This window comes from Aspergillus mulundensis, assembly GCF_003369625.1.
Source record: "Aspergillus mulundensis strain DSM 5745 chromosome Unknown scaffold_13, whole genome shotgun sequence".
Lineage (NCBI taxonomy): Eukaryota > Fungi > Ascomycota > Eurotiomycetes > Eurotiales > Aspergillaceae > Aspergillus > Aspergillus mulundensis.
This window is the reverse complement of record NW_020797901.1, coordinates 306986-332902: the sequence shown is the minus strand read 5'-3', so window position 1 is coordinate 332902 and position 25917 is coordinate 306986. Positions and strand designations below refer to the sequence as shown.

At 49.7% G+C, this 25917-nt stretch overlaps 9 protein-coding genes across 9 annotated transcripts; 5 read left to right on the top strand and 4 right to left on the bottom strand.

Annotated features, from left to right (window-relative positions):
• Positions 1–3315: 3315 nt before the first annotated feature.
• On the top strand, positions 3316–4219 carry tma22 (putative RNA binding protein Tma22; the record flags this gene model as incomplete). The annotated part of the gene is made up of 4 exons (XM_026751718.1): positions 3316–3376; positions 3494–3513; positions 3645–3732; positions 3798–4219. The coding sequence occupies 4 exons, from the start codon at positions 3316–3318 to the stop codon at positions 4217–4219; spliced, it is 591 nt and encodes a 196-aa protein (XP_026599450.1).
• A 149-nt stretch (positions 4220–4368) lies between these two features.
• Positions 4369–5419, bottom strand: DSM5745_09701 (uncharacterized protein; the record flags this gene model as incomplete). The annotated part of the gene is made up of 2 exons (XM_026751717.1): positions 4369–5086; positions 5142–5419. The coding sequence occupies 2 exons, from the start codon at positions 5417–5419 to the stop codon at positions 4369–4371; spliced, it is 996 nt and encodes a 331-aa protein (XP_026599449.1).
• Positions 5420–6130: 711 nt separating this feature from the next.
• Positions 6131–10601, top strand: DSM5745_09700 (vacuolar protein sorting/targeting protein 10; the record flags this gene model as incomplete). The annotated part of the gene is made up of 2 exons (XM_026751716.1): positions 6131–9903; positions 9962–10601. 2 exons carry the CDS (start codon positions 6131–6133, stop codon positions 10599–10601), a joined length of 4413 nt encoding a protein of 1470 aa, XP_026599448.1.
• Positions 10602–11397: 796 nt separating this feature from the next.
• Positions 11398–11771, bottom strand: DSM5745_09699 (cytidine deaminase; the record flags this gene model as incomplete). Its single annotated transcript, XM_026751715.1, has 2 exons — positions 11398–11624; positions 11699–11771. 2 exons carry the CDS (start codon positions 11769–11771, stop codon positions 11398–11400), a joined length of 300 nt encoding a protein of 99 aa, XP_026599447.1.
• Positions 11772–12224: 453 nt separating this feature from the next.
• amcA (putative mitochondrial ornithine carrier protein AmcA/Ort1) lies at positions 12225–13277 on the bottom strand (the record flags this gene model as incomplete). The annotated part of the gene is made up of 2 exons (XM_026751714.1): positions 12225–13097; positions 13167–13277. 2 exons carry the CDS (start codon positions 13275–13277, stop codon positions 12225–12227), a joined length of 984 nt encoding a protein of 327 aa, XP_026599446.1.
• A 542-nt stretch (positions 13278–13819) lies between these two features.
• DSM5745_09697 (CGR1 family protein) lies at positions 13820–14310 on the top strand (the record flags this gene model as incomplete). The annotated part of the gene is made up of 3 exons (XM_026751713.1): positions 13820–13877; positions 13958–14103; positions 14170–14310. 3 exons carry the CDS (start codon positions 13820–13822, stop codon positions 14308–14310), a joined length of 345 nt encoding a protein of 114 aa, XP_026599445.1.
• Positions 14311–17247: 2937 nt separating this feature from the next.
• Positions 17248–19945, bottom strand: DSM5745_09696 (exocyst subunit SEC10; the record flags this gene model as incomplete). Its single annotated transcript, XM_026751712.1, has 2 exons — positions 17248–17751; positions 17807–19945. 2 exons carry the CDS (start codon positions 19943–19945, stop codon positions 17248–17250), a joined length of 2643 nt encoding a protein of 880 aa, XP_026599444.1.
• A 512-nt stretch (positions 19946–20457) lies between these two features.
• Positions 20458–21578, top strand: DSM5745_09695 (ditrans,polycis-polyprenyl diphosphate synthase; the record flags this gene model as incomplete). The annotated part of the gene is made up of 2 exons (XM_026751711.1): positions 20458–20947; positions 20998–21578. 2 exons carry the CDS (start codon positions 20458–20460, stop codon positions 21576–21578), a joined length of 1071 nt encoding a protein of 356 aa, XP_026599443.1.
• Positions 21579–23211: 1633 nt separating this feature from the next.
• DSM5745_09694 (ELMO/CED-12 family protein) lies at positions 23212–25423 on the top strand (the record flags this gene model as incomplete). Its single annotated transcript, XM_026751710.1, has 3 exons — positions 23212–23475; positions 23548–24898; positions 24957–25423. 3 exons carry the CDS (start codon positions 23212–23214, stop codon positions 25421–25423), a joined length of 2082 nt encoding a protein of 693 aa, XP_026599442.1.
• Between the last annotated feature and the right edge of the window lie 494 nt (positions 25424–25917).

The following is a 25917-nucleotide window of genomic DNA, read 5'->3' as shown; positions in this document are numbered from 1 at the left end:
CACTAGGCCGGGCCTAACTTGCCAAACGTCACATTAATCCTTTTTGGCTGGTAGGCTATCGGACTCTCACTGACAGCTGCATGCCCAGGTGGTGAGCTGTCCAGCCTCCCAGAGCTCTGTGCTCGCCGCTAACCAAGAGCGATCGAGCTTGTTCCTTTGTTCTTCCCCTCTCCAGAATGCTCTCCTCCTGGTTCCGGTCCCGCTCGAGGTCCAGATCCGTCAACAAATCAGCCAATGGTCGTCCTCTCGCTGATCGAGTTCGAGAATCGAGATACGAGTCCTCGAATTGAGTTGCCATTGCGCAACCTGAAAGTCTATTACTCGATCTTCGCATTACCATTCCAAGTTTCAACAAGGTTGAACCACCTTCGAACCAAATCTCCTTGATACAGATCGGAAGAACCCGGGCATCGCTCCTTGAGGTGGCGATGGTGTTTATTTTGCGGCTTCCGCGAGCAGTCTGCCATCCCGGTCAAAGACGTTAGGCCCCTTGCAAGTTCCATGCACGGGCGTTGAGTATTCACATCATCATGCAGGGCTTAGCGCCATGGACATTCTCCTATCTCAATAACATTGCGATAAGCGAATCTCCTTACCTATTGGCACTGCGTGCTGATCGCTGCCGCTGACGCGATAAGAGTGCTCAATGTTGGTTCTGATTCCGGTCCGCGCTGGAGACTGCAATCCGGTTTCAGCCTCCTGTTATACTTGACTTTCGATGGGACAGTGTGTACTTGTTTAAGAGAGCGCGACTAAAGGTTCGTACGCCAGCGGCGCTGGAGGCTTGCAATATGCGCTACTGACTCGTGCCCATTCAACTCCATTGCATTGGAGGACCTTGGGCAAGGCCAACCGGGAAGATAGCCTGAGCGGCGGCACCAGAATTGTTTCTGCTCCACACTCAATGGGGCCCCGGTAACGCTTCATGCTTTGCGTCGATATCACTACACCTGTTCTGCTGATCTGGCTCTCGTTTTGTCTCAACAAAGGTTTTCCTGTCCAGAGACGTTACAACCACATCATGATCAGTATTATTACAAGAGCACAAAACTTGTGGATTGATTCTAATTGCCATCCAATCGTCGCCTCCGCAGTCAGTACTTCATACATATCGATATCAGGAAGCCAAAATTGGCCAACATGTTCCAGAACCGCGGCCGCAGCCGGGTGGCTGCTCTCCGGCTCTGATTATGCAAGTTGACAAGCCGATGTGCATATGCGAAACATGGCGGCGATTGTTCTATCGCCGCTTGATAGTAGCAAAGGGGTGCGAGTGCGAAGCCAACCAAAGAATTGCCTTTTGCGCATTCACAACGTCGTCCCCCAATGGGACGGAAGGCGCACGTTGCAGGGGGTAGGCATGCTTCGAAAGGTCCATAGAGGGCCTATTTACATCTCACAATTAGCGCCAATGCTCCTGATACAGGGAGACTATCGGAATCTCCATCTCTGGGCCACGGCCGCAGAACAGCGCTTGGTTATCTTGTCTCACCTTGGTCTAGATTTTCTCAGCTATGTCAAATACGTCTTGTTAACTGGCGGGGATGTACGCTCTTGCGCTCGATGGTAAGCAAAGCGTACGGAATTCCACGCGGCGCCATATTAGCTTTGCCGCCATGCAAAGCCACCTAGAGCATCGATCGGTCCTTCGCTTCTAGGCAAGACTCGGAGCCTTGACTGCGCCTATCATAATCATCGCAGATAGCACAATCCGAGGTGGATGTGCGCCAAAACCAGGGTTTGCTTCCCAGACATATATGAGGGGGCGCTGGACTCATAGTTATTGCGATATATGAATCAGCGCATGTTAGTACGTAATAAGCATCGCTGGTTGCGACTATTATTAGTGCTACTTAGGGCATTCCACTACATCCACCTGCAACGGTCTCCAACGGCCCTCTCACATGGGGATGGTTAACATGACAAGCACCGTGAGTACCCCGCTGGATTTGACTCGCCAGAGAGACGAGAAATGTCTAGACAAAACCTCCGAGGCTCCGACCCCACTGCTGTGGCTGCTCCTTAGTTTGGCGGATGTCTGTGCTCTTGCATCTGCACATCCCGGACGGTGTCAAAGTATGTCTTGTCATTGGATCACAACTATCAGAGCGATTCAAGCTAGCACCACGGGCCTTTCGAAAGAACCTAGTACTCGGACTAAAGGGACGGCTCTGCCTGCCTTAGTCGGAGTCTGCCTTGTTTCACGGAGCGTTCGATGAAAGATGATTGCCACGACCGAGCATCGGAACCTCGGATGAAACAGAGGATTTGCCTAACGTGCTATCGGCACGTTCCCCGAGTTGATATGTTGATAAGGCAACGTACCAAGTGGGTTTCCCCCAAACGTGCAGCTCCAGACTTCAGTATACTCCGTAGATACTCATCGGTCTTGGTTGACCGTTCAGGATGCAGATAACGTACTGACCAGCCCCCGAAATGACGGACTTGAGGGACTGCATTACCTCGAGACTCCAACGCCTGCCATTTGAGTTGTCTGAAAAGGAAAATGGGTAGACATCACAACGTTTTGGAGTTGATATTACATTCTCAGCTACTTAGCTTGACGGAACCAAGAGACTCAGATGTAAGTACTTTGTCCACATTGGGATATCGTCCACTACTACTCCGTAGATGGTAACATAACTCAGTCTCGCCCTTGGAATAGCAGGGATAAATATATTAAGATAGGCGCCACGCAGAACAAAGTACCGGTACATACGGAGTACGTCGACGGTCGGTTGGACCTTCAGTTCTTCATCGAGCTTGCGGAGAACTTATCATTCCCCGTTATGCCCAAGATTTCTCGATGCGAGGCTGCTGCGTCACAGTTGTAGTACTCCATACGAAGTACATTTAAAGCGTCCCGGCAAAGCACATTAGCAGCCTGCGCGCACGCCGAGATACACGCACAGTAGAATTATGCCTGACTACACAACCTCTGGAATGCAAATGATCAAGATATACCTATTTTGATAGCCCAGCTATGGTCCATGGCATTACCATAACATGGTAAGTATCTATGATATGAGACAGTCACTTTGAACTCCTAAACATGGTCTATAGCATAGAGACTGGACAGTTGAATATCGATTGATTGTACGCAGGCCCCTACAAGTGTATGACTAACTATGCCCGCCTGAGGCACAAGTGGATGAAGCACAGAAACGGCTTAGCGCAGCGAACATTCACCCCCGCGTCTCTGGACTGGCGAGGGAGGTATCTGATGCTATCCAATATATTGTCAAACAATCTCATCGAATCCTGCGCCGCCCCTTCTAGTCCACTTTCATTCCAATTCCTTAAAAGGGAAACAACATGGCAGAGGTCGCGCAGCCACCAGCAGAAATCCAAGCTCGGCAAATCACATATTGTGGAGGTGAGTAGCACTTTTTCTAGGAGCTCCCGACTACGTACAGGGTATGGGAATTGGGTGTCTTGATGTGGAAGACAGCGTCTTGAGGAGTCGATGCTAAAGTCATGTCGGATTAAATAGTTTGCACATTACCTCCAGAGGTACGATCGATTTTACCCCTCCAATTCCGTCTATCCTGCTCTTGCCTCCCGAGTCCTTATGATGACCGCATTCAGGCACAACTGCCATCAGCATAATTTCCAGTGTTGGCAGCTAACATGTCCCACTACAGTACTGCGAGTTCGGCGGAACGGCAAGGAAATGTCAAGAGTGGTTGAAAGATAACCGGCCGGACGAGTATCAGCGGTTATATTCTGATGGTAATTGTTCAACTTGCACTTCAGTTACCAAAGGCGAAGCTAACCGGTCTGCCTACATTATCTAGAAACCATAAGCGCAAACCTCTCTACCCTCTCCGTATCCGTCCAGGAGCGCGCGGCCAAGGATGCCGCAAAGAAGGAAGCGAAGGCGGCGGCGGCGGAAGCGCGGGATGCAGAACGACGAGCGACGTCGAAGGTTCAGATCAAGCGTGTCGAGCGCAACAAACGCAAGCATGTTAGTGTTATCACAGGGCTCGAAGTTTACGGGCTAGAGAACAAGAAAGTGGCCAAGGAGCTGGGCAAGAAGTTTGCGACGGGATCCTCTGTCACAAAGTCCGCTTCTGGAATCGAGGAGATCACAGTGCAGGGTGATGTCTGTGAGGACATTAAGGAATGGCTATTGGAAAATTATGGGAAGGGGATTTCTGAATCCAACATTGAGATTGTGGAGGATAAGAAGAAGAAGAAAGGCGCGGCTGAGGCCTAAAGTGGTGATTTGCCTATTTTGTGTAAATCTCATATACAGAACGTAGTCATGATAATGAATGCTCAAATAAGATATGCACAATTTGCCAATCACATTTGATGTCAAATGGGTATCCCGGCTATCCGCAAAACTCACACACTTATCTATGATCATAATTCATCAAGAATTCGTAATGGGTCATAATCCGGGGGCCTTGGTGCTGCCTCTGTTCCGGACGAGGTCGGCGTATCTGGTTGTATTGTGCTTCCATTGTCCATAAGGATAGACGGCTCTGCAGTCATGGTGTACTCGCCCTTCGAATTTTTAGACCGAGCAACGGCTTTCTTCGGCAAAGGTACATGGGATGGAATGTTTGGGGGTTTCAAGGCTTTTGGAACTGCCCTAAAGCCGGGCGTCGTTTCGTCGCTTGGCCAGTGCTGGAAGACAATGGCGAGCAGGACTGCTAGTATAGCTGCAGTAACGATACCCCGGAATATACGTAGCCGTTGATTCGTTCGCATCTGCCATTCCATCTCTCGTTTATCCCATCTTTCGACCTCGTTCCGCATTGCTTCTAACCTGTTGCCGAGCACTTTAGCCCTTGTCTTGCTGTCCCTCATTCGTTTCTCCAATGCTTCAATCCTTTGCACCTGTGGTTGGAATTCGTGTAGGTCGCCTATCTGTTTCCGGAGGTCCTGCTCCAAACCCGTGGTCTCTCGTTGAAAGTCGTCAAACAGCTTGGAGACCGTGTCCGATAGCTCCTGAAAAGAGGCGACGGTGACGTTGAGTGCTGCAATCTTTTCCAGAAGCCCATAATAAGTGTAGTCCAACCTGCGTGTAACATCGGTGGCAATAGTTCCAATGGCGGATAGTGCAGAACGCAGGTACCTGGGGTAGACAACGATCAGCCTAGGGGTACCGGAGTGTTGGCAGTATAGAATACTCTTCTCCTCTGCTGCGCCGGTCCCTAACCCGCTGCAAGTCATCCATAGAGTGTATCTCCTCCGGTCGCTTAATCGATCCGAGGCGAATATCCTTGTCAACACCATCGAGGACACTGCCTCTCCTGCTTCCGGTGCCTAAGCCAGTAGATTCCGAGCCCCAGCGCGATCGAGTAGTTTCCTGAGTGATGGATCGAAGCAGCCCATCATCTTCACTGTCCTGTTCCCGATACGTCGATAATGAGCCTCTGGCGCCTGTTCTTGAGGAAATATTATGCATTCTGTGTGGAAACAGGACGTCCCGAGATCTACCTTTGCCCTCTTTGCGATGCCGCCGAGATCTCTTATCTTTAGGGATGCCGACGTCAGAGATGAGGTCTATATCATGTCTTCACTTCACTCACCGCCCAAGGTCATCTTTAAAAGCAGCTCCGGAGGGGCGGATTGCGGAGCTCTCTGCCTGGGTGATCCATGGTTATGGCTGGGATCGGACGACGGTATCGAGATAAGTAAGGTCGGTCGTAATGAGCCATCCATTCTGGGTTTGACAAAGCAGCAGTCTTCGTACGTCCGAAGAGAGGGCAAGTGCCCAGATTAGACAAGCTTCGTAACGTCAGGAGGCCGACTTTTATAGCCCAAAATTGCAGGACTCCCTACTCCCCGGATCCGCACATTAATCATCCGGCTGGGGAAGATACCTACTGTAGGTAGGTGCAATATCGTAAGCCACGAGCACGTGATCGTGAGCTCAAGGCCACGGTCAGAGCAAGCAAGGTGGTCCTCAACCTCCCAGTTTAACTGCGGAGAATTCTCATTTCTCTAATCAAGCCCTATATTTTTCTTCATTCTTGCTTAATATATATCGCCTGTGTCTTCACCTCACGATTCAATATCCTCACCCTTTCGAACGCTGTCGCGAGGTGTCTTGCAGATGTCTCGCTCACTGTGACTTGAATCTCTCTAGCCTTTCAATGTTCGATGATTGACTGACATGATATCTCGGTGGTATCAGTTTCTGGCTTGCCTCGTACTGGCGCTTTGGCTGCCACCGAGCGCTGCGAAGAAGGAGGAGCCCGGAATCAGCCGTTACGAACTCCATGATAAACCGTATGCTATGTTTTATTTCGAGAAGTCCGACACGGTTCTATTAAATCTGGATAATGGAGAGCTTTTGCGTTCATTCGATGCTGGTGAGCACTGGGAAGTGATTGAGGAAGATGGCATGAAGCAAGGAGTCACTTCCATCTACCCACATCCTTTTGACAACAATAAAGCTTATGCGCTGGGTCGAGAGGGAAAACACTGGATGACGACGGATAAAGCGAAAACGTGGAAGCCTTTCGAGATTCCTGATCGAGCTCATTTCAAAAGTCCACAGTCTGGCCCTCTTTCTTTCCATGGACGGGATTCCAGCAAGGTTATCTTTGAAACCAGACCGTGCGTGCTATGTACGCTGAAGTCATACTATACTACGGATGATTTCGGTACAATAAAGGTGCTGACAGAAAGCGCTGTGGGCTGCTACTGGGGCATCGGCAATCCTCTCTTTGGGACAGAATCTGAAGTTTCGCATGAGTTGGAAAAGCGTACTATTTGTGTAGTTCCAGGTTTGAAGGCATCCTCGACGTTCGCTTTTCGGTTGGTTTACTCGGACGACTACTTCAGCAGCCAAGGTATCGAGGCTAAGCTTCAGGATGGCCGCCCAGTATCTGGTGTGACCAGTGTTGCGCAGGTCAAGCGCTTTATGGTCGCTGCAGTGGAATCCCAGGGCACTACCGAGAAAGCCTTATATGTGACAACTGACACAGAAAAATGGCACCGAGCAGACTTTGGAGATCATCGTTTGGAAGAAAATAGTTACACTATCCTTGAGAGCACGAACTATAGTCTCCAAGTCGATGTGCTTACTGACAAGTTCAACGGTATCGGTGTGCTTTTCACTTCCAATTCAGATGGCACCTATTTTACTCGGAACATTGAGCACACGAACCGTGGCCGGCGCGGCCTAGTCGACTTTGAGAAATTAGCTGTGATACAAGGGATAGTATTGGTGAATACTGTCAGAAACCCGAGCGAGGTTGAAGGCGGCTCAAGGAAAGAGGTTGTCAGTCAGATTTCGTTCGATGATGGAAGGACATTTCAGCCGCTGAAGGTGCACCTACACTCAGTTAACTCGGACGCTAACCTAGGACGCGTTTTCTCGAGTCCTGCGCCCGGATTGGTGATGGGAATAGGTAACGCAGGTGATTATCTTGGCGAGCATTCAGAAGGCGACCTTTACGTGAGTGACGATGCCGGCATTACCTGGCGTCTTGCTCTCAAAGGACCACACCTGTACGAAATCGGGGATCAAGGCGCTGTTTTGGTGGCAATCAGCGATGCGCCTAAAGTGAAGACGGTTGAATACTCCCTTGATCATGGGAAAGAATGGAAGTCGGTTGATCTTCCTCATGAGATCGACGCCATTACAACTGTGACCACGACACCGGACTCAACAAGCTTGAAATTCATAGTCCTTGGGCATTCAAAGGGGAAATACTGTGTTTATTCGATTGATTTTGAGGACTTGCACGAACGAAAATGTGAAGATGACGATTTTGATATGCATTGGCCCGCTCGGCTCACTCCTGAAGGAAACCCTGATTGCTTAATGGGATCTCAGCAATTTTTTAGGCGCAGAAAGGCTAGCGCTGACTGTTTCGTCGCGGAGGCATTCAACAGTTCTATGTCGATATTTGAACCCTGCAAATGTACTGCTGAGGACTTTGAGTGCCAAACCGCACGGACCGAAGACGGCAAAGGCTGCGTTCCACCGAAATCCTTTAATCCACCAGATGGGACATGCTCAGAACCGTCTGACACTTTTTTGGCTCCGTCAGGCTGGAGGTTGATTCCCGGTGATGTTTGCATCCGGGAAGGTGGAGTGAATCTCGACAAAGAAGATATCGACTTACCCTGCAAAGATGTTAAGGGAGGAGCAAAGGGCAAAGACATTACTTCGACTCAGAGAACATTCAAGTCAGATGTGTCAGCCTATCGCTATCTGGAACGTCAGGTGTCAAACATCGGCGAAGATGAGACAATAATACTGCACACCACTAACGGGGAGCTACTAATTTCTCATGACCATGGAAAGACCTGGCAGCAGAAACTGAAGGGCACGAGCGTGACGTCAGTCATTCCACATCAGCACTTTGCGGACACTGCCTACTTCCTTACCGATAGCGAAGAGGTGTTCTACACCATCAACCGAGGCGTGACGTTTGAGTCTTTCAAGACGAAGAAACCTCCGAGCCATGCGAGCTCCCCACCCCTGAGGATCCACCCATCTAAAAGGGACTGGCTGCTTTGGGTAGGTGAAGACTGCGATTCCGGCAGCTGTCATTCCAACGCCTATTTTAGCGATGATCGAGGAGACTCTTGGAAAATCATTCTGCGCCACGCCAAGAGGTGCGAGTTCGAGTATAGGGAAAATCAGCCAGACACCCTGCACCTCGTATTCTGTGAGCAATATGAAAACGAAGATGAAAGCAAGCGTCTACGGCTCATGTCCACAAACGACGAAAAGTTTTCTTCGGAATGGGAGGTTGTGGATGAGAATATTGTATCATATGCGACCAGGCCCGAGTACATCATCCTTGCGTCGCGCAAAAACAAAGGTGACAGAGCATTAAAGGCTAGAGTGAGTGTTGATGGGGTGACATTCGCCGACTTGAAATTTCCCCCCAATGTGGTGCCAGATGAAAGTCTCTACACTGTGCTTGACACTTCTGAACACGCCATCTTTCTATACGTGGAAGCCAATAATATGACCCACTCTGAATACGGCTCGTTGGTCAAGAGTAACAGCAACGGCACAACCTATGTCCTCAGCCTGGACTCTGTGAACCAGAATACCCCTGGATATGTTGATTTTGAGCGAATGCGGGCTTTGGAGGGTGTCATAATTGCTAATATTGTCAGTAACGTGGACGGGCTCCCCGGCGGGGCGCCTAAGAAGCTTAGGACGATGATTACTCACAATGATGGTGGTGAATGGACACTCCTAACACCCCCGGCCAAAAACGCCGACGGAGAGAAGTTTTCATGTTCCGTCGCTGAAGGGAAAGGTACCAAGAGCTGTGCACTTCATCTTCACGGATATACTGAACGCGCAGATTCGCGAGATACATTTTCCTCTGGTTCAGCAATTGGCTTGATGATGGGCTTGGGCAACGTGGGAGATGTGCTGACGAGCAAAGATGAAGCAGACACTTTCATGACCCAGGATGGTGGAATTACCTGGAAGTCTGTCAAGAAAGGTAGATATATGTGGGAGTATGGTGACTCCGGCTCTGTGATTGCAATTGTGCCTGAGCAGAAGTCTACCAAAGTTCTGCATTATAGCACCGACGAGGGCACCACCTGGCGGGACTACGAATTCTCAGATGAGGAAATAGAGGTGTTTGACATTTCCACTGTACCCTCGGATACCTCAAAGAATTTCCTTTTGTGGGGTAAAAGATCGGGCGAACTTGTCACCATCAATGTTGACTTCAGCGGGCTTTACGATAGGGATTGCGAATTTGACAAGGGCGGCGACATCAGTGACGACTATGAGCTTTGGAATCCAAAGCATCCATTCCAGGAAAACAATTGTTTGTTTGGACATGTTGAACAATACCGTCGCAAGAAGACTTCAGCCGAGTGTTGGAATAATTGGCGAGGACCTCATCTGCATAGTATTGAAAGTAACTGCACCTGCACCACCGCTGATTACGAATGGTGGGTTTGCCCTACAACGTGTCCTAATTGCTGTATTGACGTTGCTAACCCGGGCCAGTGACTATAATTTCGAGCGTCAAAACGACGGCACATGTCAACTTGTTACTGGCTTGGAGCCACAGGACCCTGTTGGATTTTGCAAAGCACATCCTGAGGCCGTCGAATACTGGAAAGTTACGGGATACCGTCGCATCCCTCAGACGACATGTCACGGTGGCTCGAACTTGGACCATCAGGTTTCAGTGCCATGTCCTGGGAAACAAGAGGAGTACGATAAGAAACATGGCATAAGTGGGACTGCACTTTTTTTCGCTATCGTGACACCGATTGCTTTGGCAGGGGCTGTCGGTTACTTTGTCTATACGAGATGGGATGGCAAGTTTGGCCAGATTCGGCTTGGAGAATCGTCAACCCAGGCGCATGGGTTTTTCTCTCGAGACTCTGCACTGATCACGATCCCAATCACCATCATCGCTGGTGTTGTGGCTATTGCAAAAACGCTCCCATTGCTAGCTACAAGTCTGTGGCGGAGTGCTAGCGGACATATGCGCATTGGGCGTAACAGGAGCTATCCCCGCCCATACGCATCCCGAGCTTCTTTCGCGGCTCGACGAGGTGATTACAGCAGTGTTGTTGACGACGAAGACGAGCTCCTTGGTGTCGAGGACTTTGAAGGCGACGAAGAAGAGGAGGCATGATGGCGTCGCGGTCTCTGCCATCTTCTTAAATCATTTTGCAGATCTATATGTGCCATGAACCCTCATGTAAGATTACGAGCGCTGCATTCTGGATAATCCGCTTTTTTGAGACAGAGATCAACCTAGGTTTCCAACCTGCAATATCAAGCTCTCGTCATTCTATGTTTTGTGCAGCAATAAATGCTATCGTTGAGACAGCATTTGCCAGCTCTTTTTGATTGGAGCATACACATTTTGCCTATTTCAAGCGCATATTTTCCATTCTATGGCACTAAAATCAATGTTTAATAGTCCAAGGTCAAATCACTTCGATATTTATTTCATGACATCACAGAGACTTCACCCATGCAAGCACCAAGCGTCTACTTATAGGTTCCCTAATGTTCAAAGTCCTCCGGCCCAAAGGAATTGGGAAGTAGCTGAGACTCACGATCAGCAAATGCACATAGGCCAGACCAGCAAGTGAGAAACAGGGGCTGCAGAGGGTCTGGGCTGCTGTGAAGGCTACATACCTCTCCCATAGTGATAACACTGTAATTCATGTCCTTGTCATACATGTATACAGGGAACAACCGCGACGTGAACTCGCTCATACTAGAATCCATCCAGATCAGCAACCACACTATCCAGTACAGGCGTAGTAGAAGATCATTAGATAAGCTACTCATCTTGATGCGGGTACGCACAATTGCCTACACATGCCACACGGTGACGCAGGTGGGCTAATGTCGGTGGCGACAGCGATTGCCTTAAATTGCCGATGTCCGGCTACCTATGTACGGAGTATGAGACCTGATTAGTAACTCAAGGGCCAGAACAAGGAGGCGATTGTATGCGTAATAACATGAGCTGCCGAATCTCCTGGATCTTGAGGGGAGCTGGAACATACAACAGCGGTCCCAAAAGCAACCCGCTCAGCACATGTGCCGACAGGGTATGAGGCATTTTCAACATTGGCCCCAGTAAAGTACTCTCCCGACTCGGTAAGGAGAGCCGCACCAACCCGAAATTTCGAGTAGGGGCCTAGGTGAAGATCGTTAGAGATTGGCCCTCGGCTTTGTGCTGTTCGGGGTTGCACAAACGGATTTGGTGCTTACAGTAGGCTGCTTCTTTGGCGGCGTTGGCCTTTGAGGAAAGGAGCTCTATTTCTTGCGCAGTGAGAGTGGCCATGGTCGAGTGTCGAGCCGAAATGTGTATATAGTCTACGGGACCTTGGGAGAATCTGGGAGGAACCTTGATGGCGGGGTTGGGTTAAAATTGAAATATACGTATGGCAAAAGCAGAACAGATAAATGCGGACCTGCAATATACTAATATTGATGGTGCATCGGAGTCAATGCTTTATCTACCCCGCCAAGATATGTTATCGGGGCGAGGTCCAACTCACTGTTCAAAACCCAGCGTTATCGTAGATATTGTAGTAGTGTTCCTGATATACAAATGGACGATCTATGTCTCTATCTCCAATGGACTTTTGTCTGTGGCCCAATGCCAGATTGGTTCAACAAGCGAATCAAACAAGAAGATCTATATCTAAACAGGCCATAGGTATCATCGAGCAGCGAGAAAGACAGAAAAGATCGTCGAAAATGAAAATGTGATCTAACCACAGAACAAATCGCTTTAGCCAAAATGACTCCGTAGGCCCTCGAATACTGTAAAAATAAAAGCTGAGCTGGGCGCAGAGCGCGCGCAGGTGATACCACAGCCTCGGTATAGGCCGCGAAGCCCTTGCTGCTGCCACAGCGCCCTGGCGGCACCTCCGAACGTCTGACGTTTGCCGAGAGATGTATTGTGGATGTCTTCTGTTTGTAGTCTTGACTTGATGGTGTCCGCAGGATAAAAAAGAAAATTATAGCTCACACCGGCTGCTGCCCCTGCAAGCATCTGTTGATGAAGAGGAAGAGTAATTGATTCACTTCCAGACGACTCGGCTGTCAAGGGTGACTGATGGTATGAGCGAAAGAGCGCTGATACCCCTTCGTACCCTCCGAACCACGCAGCACCGCCGCCCGTCTCCCGGATAAGGGTGCCCATCTGGCCCCGCCAGAATCCCAAGATGCCATCCTGACGGAACACAGATGCAATAAGCTTCAGAGGTCCCGCTCTTGAGCCGGCCGACTCTGACGGCACTTGCATCTTGCATTTGATGAGTTCAATAGGGGTCAGAGCGAGTGAGGTGATGGACCCAGACGCAGCACCGCAGAACACCAAGGCAGATAACGGTAGCTGCTCTGTTGAAGAATAGTACGTGGCCCGGAGTATGTCTTGGACCACGCGGTAGCTGAAGAATAAGCAGCTGTTCTCCACGGCAGCTCCCGCCATCGGGGCGCTGATGCCCCGATACAGTCCCCGGAGACCCTCTGCCTGGAAAGACTGGCGAAAACAGTCCAATGGCCCATTGTACCGGAGTGGAAGGTGATCTGGTTGCGATTGTAGCCGTACTTTGACTGTGTCAAAGGGATATTCAATGAGTTTGCCTATCATTCCTGCAACCTAAAGACAAGAAATTTTCAGCAATAGCACACCAAGATCGGAAACGAGAGGAACTCCCGGTTAACTTACGGATCCGAAGACAATGTCTTTGAAGGCCTCCAGACCTTGATTTGGGGCTAATTCAGGCAGCTCCATTGAGATATCATTGTGTATTGTCAATGCACTTTCAGTGGCCGCCATGGAGATGGGAATTATGAGCGCCGAAGCCCCGAGCCAACGTTGAACAGAGAAGGGAGGGGAAAGAGTAGATGACAAGTTTTATTGAGAAAGCATCGTAAGAGGAAGAATGAGAGTTAATTAAAAGAGAGCTGATGGTGAGGGGCGGTGTACCGACGAGGGGTTTGGCGTTGCCCAATCCACGCGTGGTACCTGAAGGCCTCAGACACCAGGGAGCATCGCTTGCAAGCTGCAAGTAGTCAAAGGGCCGAAACGCGGGATATATTTCGAGTGGTGGGGGCGCTTTGGCAGGTGGTTCGTTGTGAGCTTGCGACAATTATTCTTTTCAGCAAGAAACCGGACAATCCTCGCGGGCGAGTCACTCCCACCTCAGTGTGGGACCGGGGCTGCACTTCCGCCGAGATCCGTTTATCTGATCGGGCTAAGATAACTTTTTCATCAAAACTCGAATCCGCCGGCAAGGCAAAGTCCAACTTCATCTCTGGGCCTCTCTCTTAGGGTCGCACTTGTCCCCGGCGCCTCTTCTTCCCCTCAGATTTATCACCATGTCGTCCGATGCCTTAGCATCTGCTGCCACGGTGGCCAAATCAATTCGCAAGAATGGTAGGCGCCAAGCCCCCACTTTTCATTGCCAGCTTTTCCCTTTTCCTCCTGGCTAATCTAACACGGTCTCGGACCCGCAGGCAAAAACTGGCATGACAACAAGAAACCATTCAGACCCAACGGGGGTTTGACCTCATACGCGAAGAGAGTGGAGGCACGGAAACAGCAGGCAGCCATCAAGGAACATGAGAAGGAATTAAGAGATGAGAGGGAAGCAGATAGACAGGTAAACGCCCGCGACTGCATCCCTCTGTGCTTGCATTGCTTTGACAAGTACTGACGCTCCCTGCAGGCGCATATTCAGAGGATCAAGGAACGCAGAGCCGCCAAGGAAGAAAAGGAACGATACGAGAAGATGGCCGAGAAGATGCATCGCAAACGAGTCGAGCGACTAAAGCGACGAGAGAAACGAAACAAGCTCCTCAGCTCATGAACCTCGTGGTTGTCACGAGGACTTTCTTACAGGTTATTCGTGTGCGACGATTCTACGCATCTACTATCAAGTTGGCCGCCCCATTCGAGGCGACCTCCAATTTTGTACAGGTTCGGCGTCTCAGGCGTTAGGCTCCATTCATCGGCGGATGAAGGCTTCATATTCTGAATCAATTATAGCCAATTTCTTGCTCGCCATCTCTTCACAGTGCCTTGGACATTAGTCCCTTCTTCACCGGTTGCACATGGTTATGAATTTCGTTCTTTGAGGATTGTCTCTGGGCTATCACGGTATGTTCTGCATTGGGCATGGCAGCTGAAATATACCCTTTTTGGCTTAAGCCTGTTGGCGAGATTTTTTGCTGGATTTCACGAGATTATATGCTACTGCCACCATATTTACAATTGTCAACGAGATGTCCAATCAGCTTTCACGAGAAGAGAGACAATAAAATGAATAGAAGCTGATGCAAAACACAACACTATCTGCGATGCATGATTATTTAATTTACAGGTAGAAGCATGACCAGCACCTTCAAGCTAGCACATAAACAAAGGCAGAGGCTCTACATATCAAGCTGAAAAGTGGAAAAAATGTTAGTCTTTATTCCCTGTTAAACTGTTTCAGCACTGATTCAATAATTCAATCCCTCCAGGTTTTGGTGCACCGTGCACCTACAATATTCCGGAGTCCGGATGGGGTAGCAGAGAGCTGGGGACACACCTGTCCATTCTCGGTGCTCAACCATGGCCGGGTTCCAGCATTTGTGAAACTTATTTACAGGGTTCGTGTTGATGATACCAGGATGTCAGAATGATAACCAACTGAAAGCGGCTAAACTCGTCCATTTTCGGGTAGGAGACATCTTCAGAACTAGGGTTACAAAATCTGCGCCATATTTTTTTGCCAAGTTCTGGTTTCCCATACAATGACTTGTTTTGAGCTGAGAGTAAGGATGGTGATGTTTATTCCGTTGTACCGATCGGGGCGAGGTGGGAATCAGCTCGAAGATCTGGTCTCGTTAAAAGTCATTCTCAATGTCATTTCGCGCGCGTTCCAAGTTCGCGTGTGACTCGATTCTGACATTGGGATGAATACTGCCTGCCTCTTGTTGCCCACAAAAGAGAACCCTTGTGAGCCCTCAGGAGGTTCTGTCATGTGAGGTAGCCGGGATATTGTCGAGCATGAGTTTTTCTGATCGCGACGGACGGAGGCATCGTTATCACCATCATCACCATCGCTGTCGTCATCTTCCGTCATGAAAAAAGGCAGCCTTGAACCCTTGTAGTTGAGGATCTGGGTCTGGTTCGATACGAGTTGTAGCCGTACTCTCATCTATTTTTGAAGTCGGGAATCCGAACTCGACTGCTTCATCAAACTTCTTGGTGGGGGGGAACTCGAAGCTTGAGGCGAGCGTCTGAGTCGTGGTAGTACTGCGCACAAGGATCGATGGTCAAGCTCGAACACTGACATGCATGAAGAGGTTTGCTTATGCTCGTCGGTCGAGACAGAGGGGTGCGTCCCCGGCCGGGATTTGCAAGGACGAACTGGGTTCCGGCGGGCAGCCTAGATACTCGGGCCCTCCTGTAGAATGCTGAAGAGCATGACTTGCGAGATGGATTGACCGAATTGAACGATAGTCTTCTCCTTAAAGATGATCTCTATTTCCGCGGTAGACATGATGGCGGATAGGTCACATCCGGAATACCCTGAATAGTCATCCCGGGTCGAGCCAATATTTGTATTTCCGTCTAGCCACCCAAGATTGTTGTAGAGCGAGTCTTCCATGTTGAAATCAAACGAAAGTGGACAGGCAGTGGCTCCAACTCAGTTACTTTGCGCCCGAGTGTTAATCTGCAGACATATATACTGTTTGAAATGCTGACAAGACGGCAGCTACAACCGTGGAGGGTAATCTGAAGGGTAATTAGGATCACAACGAACCGTGGACGAGTGGGCTTGGAAGAATAATGAGGTCCTCGAAGCCTGGCACTTTCCGCGAGGCGGGCTTCTCGAAAAGGCAAAAGGGCTCGCCAGATTCAAGAATGGATGGAGGGGAGAGGGGAAGGCTAAGAGGTGTTGGCGAAGGAGCAAAGCAGAATTGGCTCTCATTGTTATTGTCAATCAAGCCACGATCATGGCAAACATGCTGTAACAACCTTGTCATCCTCATGTTAACTTGTCAAGACTTGGTGTCAGCTCCAAAGCTTGAGCAAAATGTCAGATGGGGCATTGCTGCTCCAAGCCTCCAACAGGCATGGGCCATAGGGCTGTGACTGCTCATCAAACAAAAAGCAGCCCTGGAGTCTCTAGCGGCTCTAACTTCGGATAGTTCGTGGTTCGAGCACAGTTACCTACTCGTCACTTCGGGTAGTACCTAGTTCAAGGATGGGTGGATGCTTTCCACAAATCATCGGTTGAAGGATTGTGGAACAGGGTCTGACCCCCCACAGCTTTCATCATCGGCATCATGCATGTGCAGGTCCACCCATTAACAAGGGTCTCAAAGTTAGACCTACCAGGCTATCAACAGGACCCCGTAAACCCGTACTGAGTACTCGCTTCTCCATTAATCATACTCAGGAAGTTTGCGGTGTGAGGTTCTTAGAAGAAACAGTCCCATATAAAAAGTCTGGACGAGGGCCGGGACCTGATCTATGATCCTCTGTTATTGTGTTAATTGGATTAGACCAGACAAGAGCATAGAAGCCCAGGCCTTTCCAAAGTGATACTGGAGAACAGGAGTATGTCAGTATGCTACTCGTACACCTCCTTTCGCTCAAAGCAAAGACTACTACGGAGTATATGTGGAGCTTCTCCTTTACCGGCCGCCGTTATGCGCCAAGCTCCCAGCACATGAAGGATAGAAAACTGGCGAGCAGTGCATTCATTCCACTGACCTCGGTGTCAATGTTCGTTTTTCGTTTCGTCCGTAATTCATACAATACTAGTAAGCATTTGCTGCATCACAGGCGTGTTGGAGTCTTCTCTGCGGCAAACATAAGCTCTTACATCCTGTGACCCGAGCCCAGCCTCAGTGCCAGTGACACCCAGGCCTCGCCCGGAAGCCGCTCCGGGATTGTTGCCAGATCTCCCCCCGGAAGAGTTGGCAGGCCCACGTATCCTCTCCCGAAGAGCCTCGGGTCCAATAACAAAAAGACTCCCAACTTCAAGCAGCACGTCCAGCATCCCACCCGCGGCCCGTATCTGATCATCAATGTCCCATGACTTGAGTAGATTGGCATATTGCGTCATGTCCTTGGTCACCATGAGTCCACCAGGACCATTGACGACGAACCGTTTGAAATGCTCAAGCAGGAGGCTGCGAGTCCCGAGGGCGATCTCTGTAAGCAACTGCAGCAGATTGGTGCCGCTAGCCGGCAGCGACTGCACAGCAACCTTATGAACTCTTGTGAGAAACGCACATACTGACGCACATGTCTGGGTATCAATTAGTATGGCCCTCTCGCCCGAGGCAATAAATGGGGAGACAAACCGGGGTCTGTAACTTCTCTAACCAAGCCGTACTGTCGCCCTCCTTCGGCCGGAAATCATTTTTCTTCTGACTGGACAGGACTTTGCCCACCCAAATTAATGTGATGTCAATGACCTTCTGCTGTATCATATTGATTTTCTCTTCTACACGGATAGTAGCCAGGTTGGTCTTCTTTTCCATGTCGCGACGGATGGTAACGCTTCCTGCTGCAAGAGGAATGAGTAACGTCTTGATACACATTACCATCAAATTTGCAATGCTAATCGAATCACGGACAGCAGGCAGGAAAGCAAAATCTGGCTCAACCTTCCCCAACTCTTGGGTTGCGGCCGCTTCCAGAGCGGCATCGAGACAAACCTCTAGGTAACCTTCTCCCATCATCGATAGCAGAAGATTCAAGAGTGTCAGCATGTCTTTCGGGGTTTCATTATTCATACTGAGTTCCAGGCCTCTGCCAACCGCCTCTGCAAGCCATTTGAGCATTCTTTTTGCATAAAATATGATGGGCTGCCCATCTTCCTCGGTGAACGTGACCTCGTTGGGCCGTGCAAGATCGTTGGATTCTTTCAAGTCCGCAACTTGGATAAGAACCCTTTTCTGTGTAGCTGAGTGTTCAGAGGACTCTAGGCGGCTAATATATGCTTCTCGAGCAGATGCAAGAAGCTCGCTACCGGATTTCGAAAGGGAGGCCATGAAAGTGTTGGCAGCCTTCTTCCTACGGCCGTGGAATGTGGTAAATTTGAAAAGCAGAGAAGTATACAACTCCTCCAATGTCCTCTTTTCCCTTTCAATGTAAGAGGACCCAACGAAATAAGGCACGAAAAGATCCTCTAGTTGCTGATCAAGGATAAGCGATGTTTGCGATGATATGGTCTCGGGATGCTCAGTCAAGCCGTGGGTCTTTAATTCGTCCACCAGTGTACTGATCGCACTGCGAGAACTCTGAAGGGAACGGAGGAAGGCTAGCGGCGAAACATTGTTGGCCTTTTCCAGAACCATCTCAAGCCGTTGCTGGATCGATTGCTGAAATACGCGTTGCAAGAATTTCCCAAGGACTTGCTCATAGTTTGGGAAAGCCCGCTTTATGATAGCTGATTCTTCCTGTACCACAACCCTGACTTCGTCGATTAACGATTGGAGGCTCGGCTCAGCTCCTGGTGGTTCCGCATCTGGGTCTGCGAGTTTCTCCCAGGTTTCCGGATCCCCGCCAACCTCGTCTGTGACTAGTTGACTACGATCGATGAAGAACTGGTGTTGATTAACAAACAGCGCAACGACGCTCGCCCCACCATTGAAGTCCTGAAGGACAGTGGCGCAATCTTTCATGCCTTCAAAGTTGGCCTTTCGGTAAAAATCATCAAACTGTTTCAAAAGGTCTTTCTCCAGTGTCTCAGAGAATTTCTCAATGATCTCGCGCGTGTTCCATTGAGAACCATTAGCCCCATCCACGGTGCTATTCGGTGCCGCATGTCCGTTCTTATACGGCTTGTTGCCTCTGGACTCATTCCAGCTCTTCTGGTCGAGTCTCTGGCTGATTCTTAGGAGTTGTCGCGCAATGTGTGCAGACCGCACTTTCGCTTCGCCTGAGCCAGATCGTCTTAGGTTTTCCAAAAGAGTAATTTCCCCCCTGTTACTAACACCATCCCAGCATTCAAGCAGAAAGTGAGTGTCGAGCGCACGGCGTCTCTGCCGGTCAAGCTCTTCGAGTCTTTTCCCTGTTTCCACAGCCATATTCCCAGTGGCGCCGGCTAATTCTCCGCCAGGGAGTCCACTGCTGTGAAGCGATGTATCCAATTGTTGAAACGACTCAATAGCTTGCTTTAGCTTTCCCCCCAAAGTATTGAGGTTCTGGGAGTGCTGGGCTTCAGCCCTTCGGACAGCTGCCGAAAGCTCATTTTCTTTGATCTCCAAGTCGCCAGACAGCTCCCCCAGACGCCGCTGCGCATGTTCAAAAGTGCGTATGAGAGGTTTGGGGTCAAAGGGCTGGTTTCCACTGGCAGGGCCTAGCGTAGAACGGCGGTTTGAGGCCGCGGAGTCAGAAAGAGTTTCAATAAACTCCTTGACAATGTAGTCGCGGCTTGAGAAATCCTCTAGGGTGAAACTCGGGCCCTTGGGAAAGACGGATCGATTTGCGGACATCGTCACATTGACCGGGCGCCGGGTCAAGTATTTCGCGGCATGGAGACTCTAGGGGCACGCCGTATAGAAACAGATAAATGCCTGCTGTTGTAGCCTTTGCGAGGTGCAATACTGTTAGCGTCAAGTTGTGTCTAACCAGGGGGCCAGAGAGCTGCGGTTCAAGGCTTCCAGCTAATGTGGGGCCGCCTTTGCATCTAGAGGATAGGTACTACTCCGTACTCCGTAGTTAACTGACATGAGGTCTACATTGTGATTACTCCTCGTCCAAAAAAAAACAAGGCAGAAACTCTAGATCACAAATGCAACCAACCAGTTAGTTGATTTCTAACAGTTTGTGGTAAGCAAGTGCTGCAGCCTGCTCGTGGCCCAAGGCTCCTGAAAACGCCGCACTGCAGGCGGCAACAATCTTCATACCAATCTCAGTCGTTTATCCTCAATCTAGGTACAGATATTATCCTCGTCCGCCGCAACCATTCAACAGCGCTCCCAAACCCGCCTACCACTATATCGTCATGGTCTCCAAGCGTGACAGAGAACTACTCAGGGATAATATTCGCTCCCGGGGGCCCAAGCTGAGTGCTACTGATCGGGAGAATATCGTGAAGCCATACCTTCCAGACCCCTCTGAGCTTCCGCGGTGGCCACCACAGCGACGCAAGAAACTCCCTCGAAAGACACCGATTCGTACATTCATCAAATCGCAAATACATCTCATTACCTACACCTTCCTTCACATCTTCTTTGGCATTGCGGTTCGACTTGTTCAGACCTACCATGCCGTTGTGGATCGAATCTTGGCGATCATTTACTATCACCACCGAACACCAGAATTGATCCAGAAAGATGTCAAAGACCTTGATCGCTTGCCGGAGCATCTAAGCGTAATCCTATCTATCCGGAAAGAGGATGACGCTCTGCCGCTTTTGATGGATGAAGTCGCAGAACTTGTATCTTGGACTGCTAGTGCTGGCATACCAGTGTTGAGTGTATATGAAAAGAGTGGTAAGTGAGACTCATGCAACAAACAGACCAGGTGATTAACACTCTCTCAGGTACTCTGAAATCCTGTATTCCTGTGCTACACGAAGTCATCACAAACAAGCTGTCATCTTACTTCGGCTCCTCGCAGCAGCCCACACTTCAATTATTTGCTCCTCATCACCCCATCTACGAAACCCGGCCACATGGAGACGCCCCGAATAACTGTCTTATCGTGCTTCTGTTGTCAGCGACAGACGGCCAGGAGACCTTTGTTGACTTGACAAAAACGCTAGCAGAGATGTCCCAGAATGGAAAGCTTTCGCCCGAGGATATCACTATGGAGTTAGTCGATGCAGAAATCAGCGAGATCACTACCCAGCCATTCCAGGAGGATTCACTGGCTGCTGAACGTGGCAAAGCTGGTTCTATCCAAATTCCTCCGCAAGTCAAGCCAGAGCCAGACCTCCTTCTTATTTTCGGTCCATCTCTAAAGCTTAACGGGTATCCGCCATGGCATATACGCTTAACTGAGATGTACTGTACGGGCGTCAACGGTGATGGGACTACAGGCTGCAGTGATAATGTAGAGTACCAAGGGTTCCTCAGAGGTCTGTGGCACTATGCCGGCGCTCAAATGAGGTTTGGGCGATGAAGGTCATTTGCTGGTCATTGTAAATGCACCAGTTTCTTATCCGAGTGAGACATTTTTCATGGTTATACGGTTTAGCTTTCAATTGACGGACATCTGCTGTCATTACAGCCTGTGATAAAGCGTTCTCTGCAGAGCTAGACGAGCATTGAGCCGGGATTTCCATGACTTCTGCTGTAGTTGACTCACTTTGCTTTCAATGCTGCTGAAACCATTATCAAAACAACGGCCGTAAAACGCCCTAAAGAATCCACCTGGACTCGTATATTTGAGTATCATCATTGATTGTGATATGACACTTGTCCTAATGGTTATGGGTCATACCAGTAGGCTCATCGTATACATACAAGACATCGTACCACCTCCATACCAGACTCAGTAACTCCTTCTACGGCACAACAAGAGCAAACCATCCTGGGCAGATTATTATGTAGGATCCTATCATCTTTGTCCGGCGGCAAACCTCGATTCCAGCAGTCAACTGCATCGCATTGACGTAGGCATATAAAGCAAGCCCGTTGACCACATAAGTCACAGTCAGCGTAGGCTTCAAGAAGTTCTTTTGTAGTAGGTTTTCTGTGGCATATGTGGCAAGGGCGCAGAGACGACGCTGATGCGCAAGAATTGTTTTGCGATATCCTAGGTACCAAGGTCCTGGGAGTCAGAGGGGGAGACGAAGCGTTTAAGTCATTAGAAGTGCACGATGACTGGTGTATAGGTTTAGGCTGTGCAGTAGTACCGGAGAGAAATTGCTGGGCGAAGACGGATTGTAGGGATTGCGGTTGTGGTAAGTAGAAGCCGGGTTGTTGGAGAGCTCGTCGTTTTCGGGAAAGAGATTGTAGACGCGGAGAGCACTCATTAATATGCTTCAATTGAGACATGTAGTCGAAATTTCGAGCGCCATCGAAGTTCGGGGGATGGGACGGTACTACTTTGAAGGTACTGGTTTCGAGTTGGCAAGTCAGAATCTGGCAGGAATAACATCAGCTGGGTACTGGGTACTTGTGCGCACTTGTTGACGAAATGAGAATCTCCTGATTGGGCCGAGTCCCTTTTTCTCTTTTTCAGGCAAGAGCTCGGGGAGCCCTGGCTCTGTTCGGGCCATGTCCCGGTCATGGACTTCAACTTCAAGACGGCTCGTCGCAAACGCAGTAGCGATACGGTAGTCGAGCAGTGCAACAAAACCAAAGTGCCCCTCCAGTTACGGCACGACACAGGCGCGGTAGATAAGACTGCAGTTGACTCTATACAATTGGCATAAGATATATGCCACTCTCGATCACAAAAAAAAAGTAGTCCACCCCGTAAAGGTTTCGTTGTAAAGACTCTCTGGAGACTGGGTCACATCGTATACTGTACTTAGTAGATACTTTCCACCGCCAGCGCTAGGACCGTTCTGGATCTAAGGCCCGGAGGGAACGTCCCGACTGGGCTGCCCCTTAGTTGCCGCCCCACTTGTAGAGTGTCTGTTCCCTGGCTAAAGTTCAGATGGCTTTTGGAGTCTAGGACTCGGCCTCGCTTCCTCCCTCTTCCATCCTACGGCAACTCCATTATTGTTGTTGGGGGCCGGCGATTATATGGTCGCACACTTGCGGGTATAACTTAAATACTGTGTATGGACGCGCGCTAGCCTGCCATGGAGAACAACGTTTCAGAGCTAGTCGAGAGACTAGGGAGTGACGAGGATGCTGTTCGCAAAATGGCTGTATTTAAACTCCAAAGCAGCATTGGAGACCCATCATTTGCCGATGTCTTTATTGCTGAGGACGGATTGACAAGGCTTCGCTATCTCGCCCTGCACGCAACCGGAAATACCCTGGCGTACAGTTTAGCCAGCTTTGCTAGATTGCTAGAAGTTGATAAGGGATGGGAATGCGTCGATCAAGAGTTGGTTGAAAGGGTATGCTCCAAGCTGCCCAACAATCACACACCCCTCCTACAGAAGCCTTAGCTAATGTGATTGTGAGCTTAGGTTGTCGAACTCATTGTAACCCATCCATTAGTGAACATCCTAAGAGGTGCAATGTCCATTCTCGTCTCCATCGTCTCCCATCCTTCCTCTGTCGGACGCCTGTCGCAAAATGGCGTTTTTGGATTCCGCGCGCTGAAGCCTGCAATCGCGATCTATCCCCAATTCTTGGAGATGCTCGTAAACAGGCTTTCTTCAGCCGATCACGCGCTCTGCGCCAATGCCCTGCAATTGATTAACTCGCTTATGCGCGATTCCATAACAAACGATTCGGAGCTTGAGTGGCCAAAGTTCATTCAAAAACTCCAGGACCTTGGGGTAATAAAAGCAGTTTATACCCTGATGCAAGGCACGGCCCTGCAGGATCATGCGCATCCTCTGATTGAATTTCAGTCTCTCACGAAAATTCTCCTGCGCAAATGGCGGGACATCCCCTTGGACTTGCACAAAGCAGAGCATAGGAGAGCTCTCAAGGGCGTCCATCTTGCTAGTATTCAGGACAAGGGAAGCGAAGCTGGCAGCGACGTGCGACGCTCCAGGAAACATAGCTCGGAGAAATGGCGGCGGCTTGGGTTCGAATCAGAGAGCCCAGTTGTACAATTCGAAGACATGGGGTTTTTGGGCATGATGGACCTGGCTGATTTCGTCCGTAATCACCAGGATGAGTTTCAGAAGATGCTTCTTGAGCAGTCAACGAAGCCTGCTCGGCAGAGATGTCCCATTGCCCGCGCTTCCCTATCGGTCACGTCAATCTTATACGATCATTTCGAGGTTGATAAATGCGAGACGGAAGACAGCAAAACTTACTTGATTTTAGAGTCACGATCGAACTTAGATAGACTATTCAAGCCCCTTATACTACACTGGACCCGACTACACGTTGCAGGATTGCAGACTTTCTTTCGGCTGTGGAAATCCACAAGTGCGGAGCTGGAAGACTGCGACAAGATAGTGGAACTGGTTCGTATTCTGATCGAGTCAGTTGTCGGAGGTTCCCCTCGAACGAAAGACGTGCAAGACGTGGAAGAAGACCTAGCAGAGTTCGAATACAGTCGACTGCGAAACCTGCAGATGGAGCTACTGGAACTTACTTATGAGGATGCCTGGAGCCAGCATCTACGACAGGTGCGCGAAGAATTGCAACATGAGGCCCTCCAATTTGTTAAGGAGCAGAGAATCCGACGCCTGTTGCAGGGTGCTTGGTTTCCCAACGATGCTCCAAAAACGGATGGGAAGTTGGCAAAGCCTAAATGGAGATTCGCCCAACTCTCGCATAATCGGAGATTCCTCCATTTCGGCGATTTCGAGAGTACAGGGATTGACTGTCCGGAGCTAGATGTGCTTCCCGGAAAAAGTGAGATGCCCTTTTGACAACCCCTCAGCGTTTGACCCTCTAGCTAATCAAGTGTCAGTCGATTTATCTATTGTCTCGTCCGTGGTCTCGAATGTATCAGCATCGCCCGACAGCTCATCTTCTGCAACAGTCAAAAGCGCGCCTCATCAACGCGTTTCGTCCACAAAGATCACCATTCATGGTTGCGCTCCCTCCGCCGGGGCTCTGAATGATACCCAAAAAGGCAATGGCCATTCTCGCTCCGCTAGTAGAGCTACTCAGAAGGAGGCTGTACTCTTGACCCTCCGCCCCGAATCCACTAGTGTCGCGTCTGAATGGCTTGACGGCTTGCTCATGCTTCTGAATCAGCAGCCAATCACGGCTGAGACGAGCAAGCTAATAAAACTCATTAGCAACTATGGACTCAAAATCCGATTGTTGAATGTCCGATTTGACGACGCAGTCTTCGCAGGCGAGGCTCCAGCCGTTCCCTCACGGGAGGGGCTTACTGATGATTATTATTATGATATTTTTGGTGGTGCATAATCTACCAGCACCAACATTGCTTGCCAGAGCTCACCTATAGCCATGTAGTTATAATCATAACCGAAATACCCTTTTGATATCCATAGTGTCTAATGCGCGTTTCTACCCTCGGATGCGGCGTGTTAGCTCGAGGTGTGTTATCATGTCTCAATAAGAGGGTAAGTAGACAAATGAAGTATGTACAATGCGTAACTGCTCCGACTGCTCGCTTAGCAGGAATTGAGGGTGGAAATCAAAGGATTTTTTCACTCAACGGTTATGACGGAGTACATATAAGCAGTCTAAGGCGGAGCAGCACGCCCCAGGTTTCCGAGTCCCGGGTCCCGACTCTCCAGTCTCGACTCTCGATCGGAGGGCCCATGCATATGATAATCAATCCCACCTGTCTTGCTAGCCGGCCTAGGGACCACACAGTAGTTGAGAAGCGTGGTTATCAAAGCAGGTGGAACCTTATCAAAACAGGTGGGTCTTCATTATATGCAGGCGTACTCGTA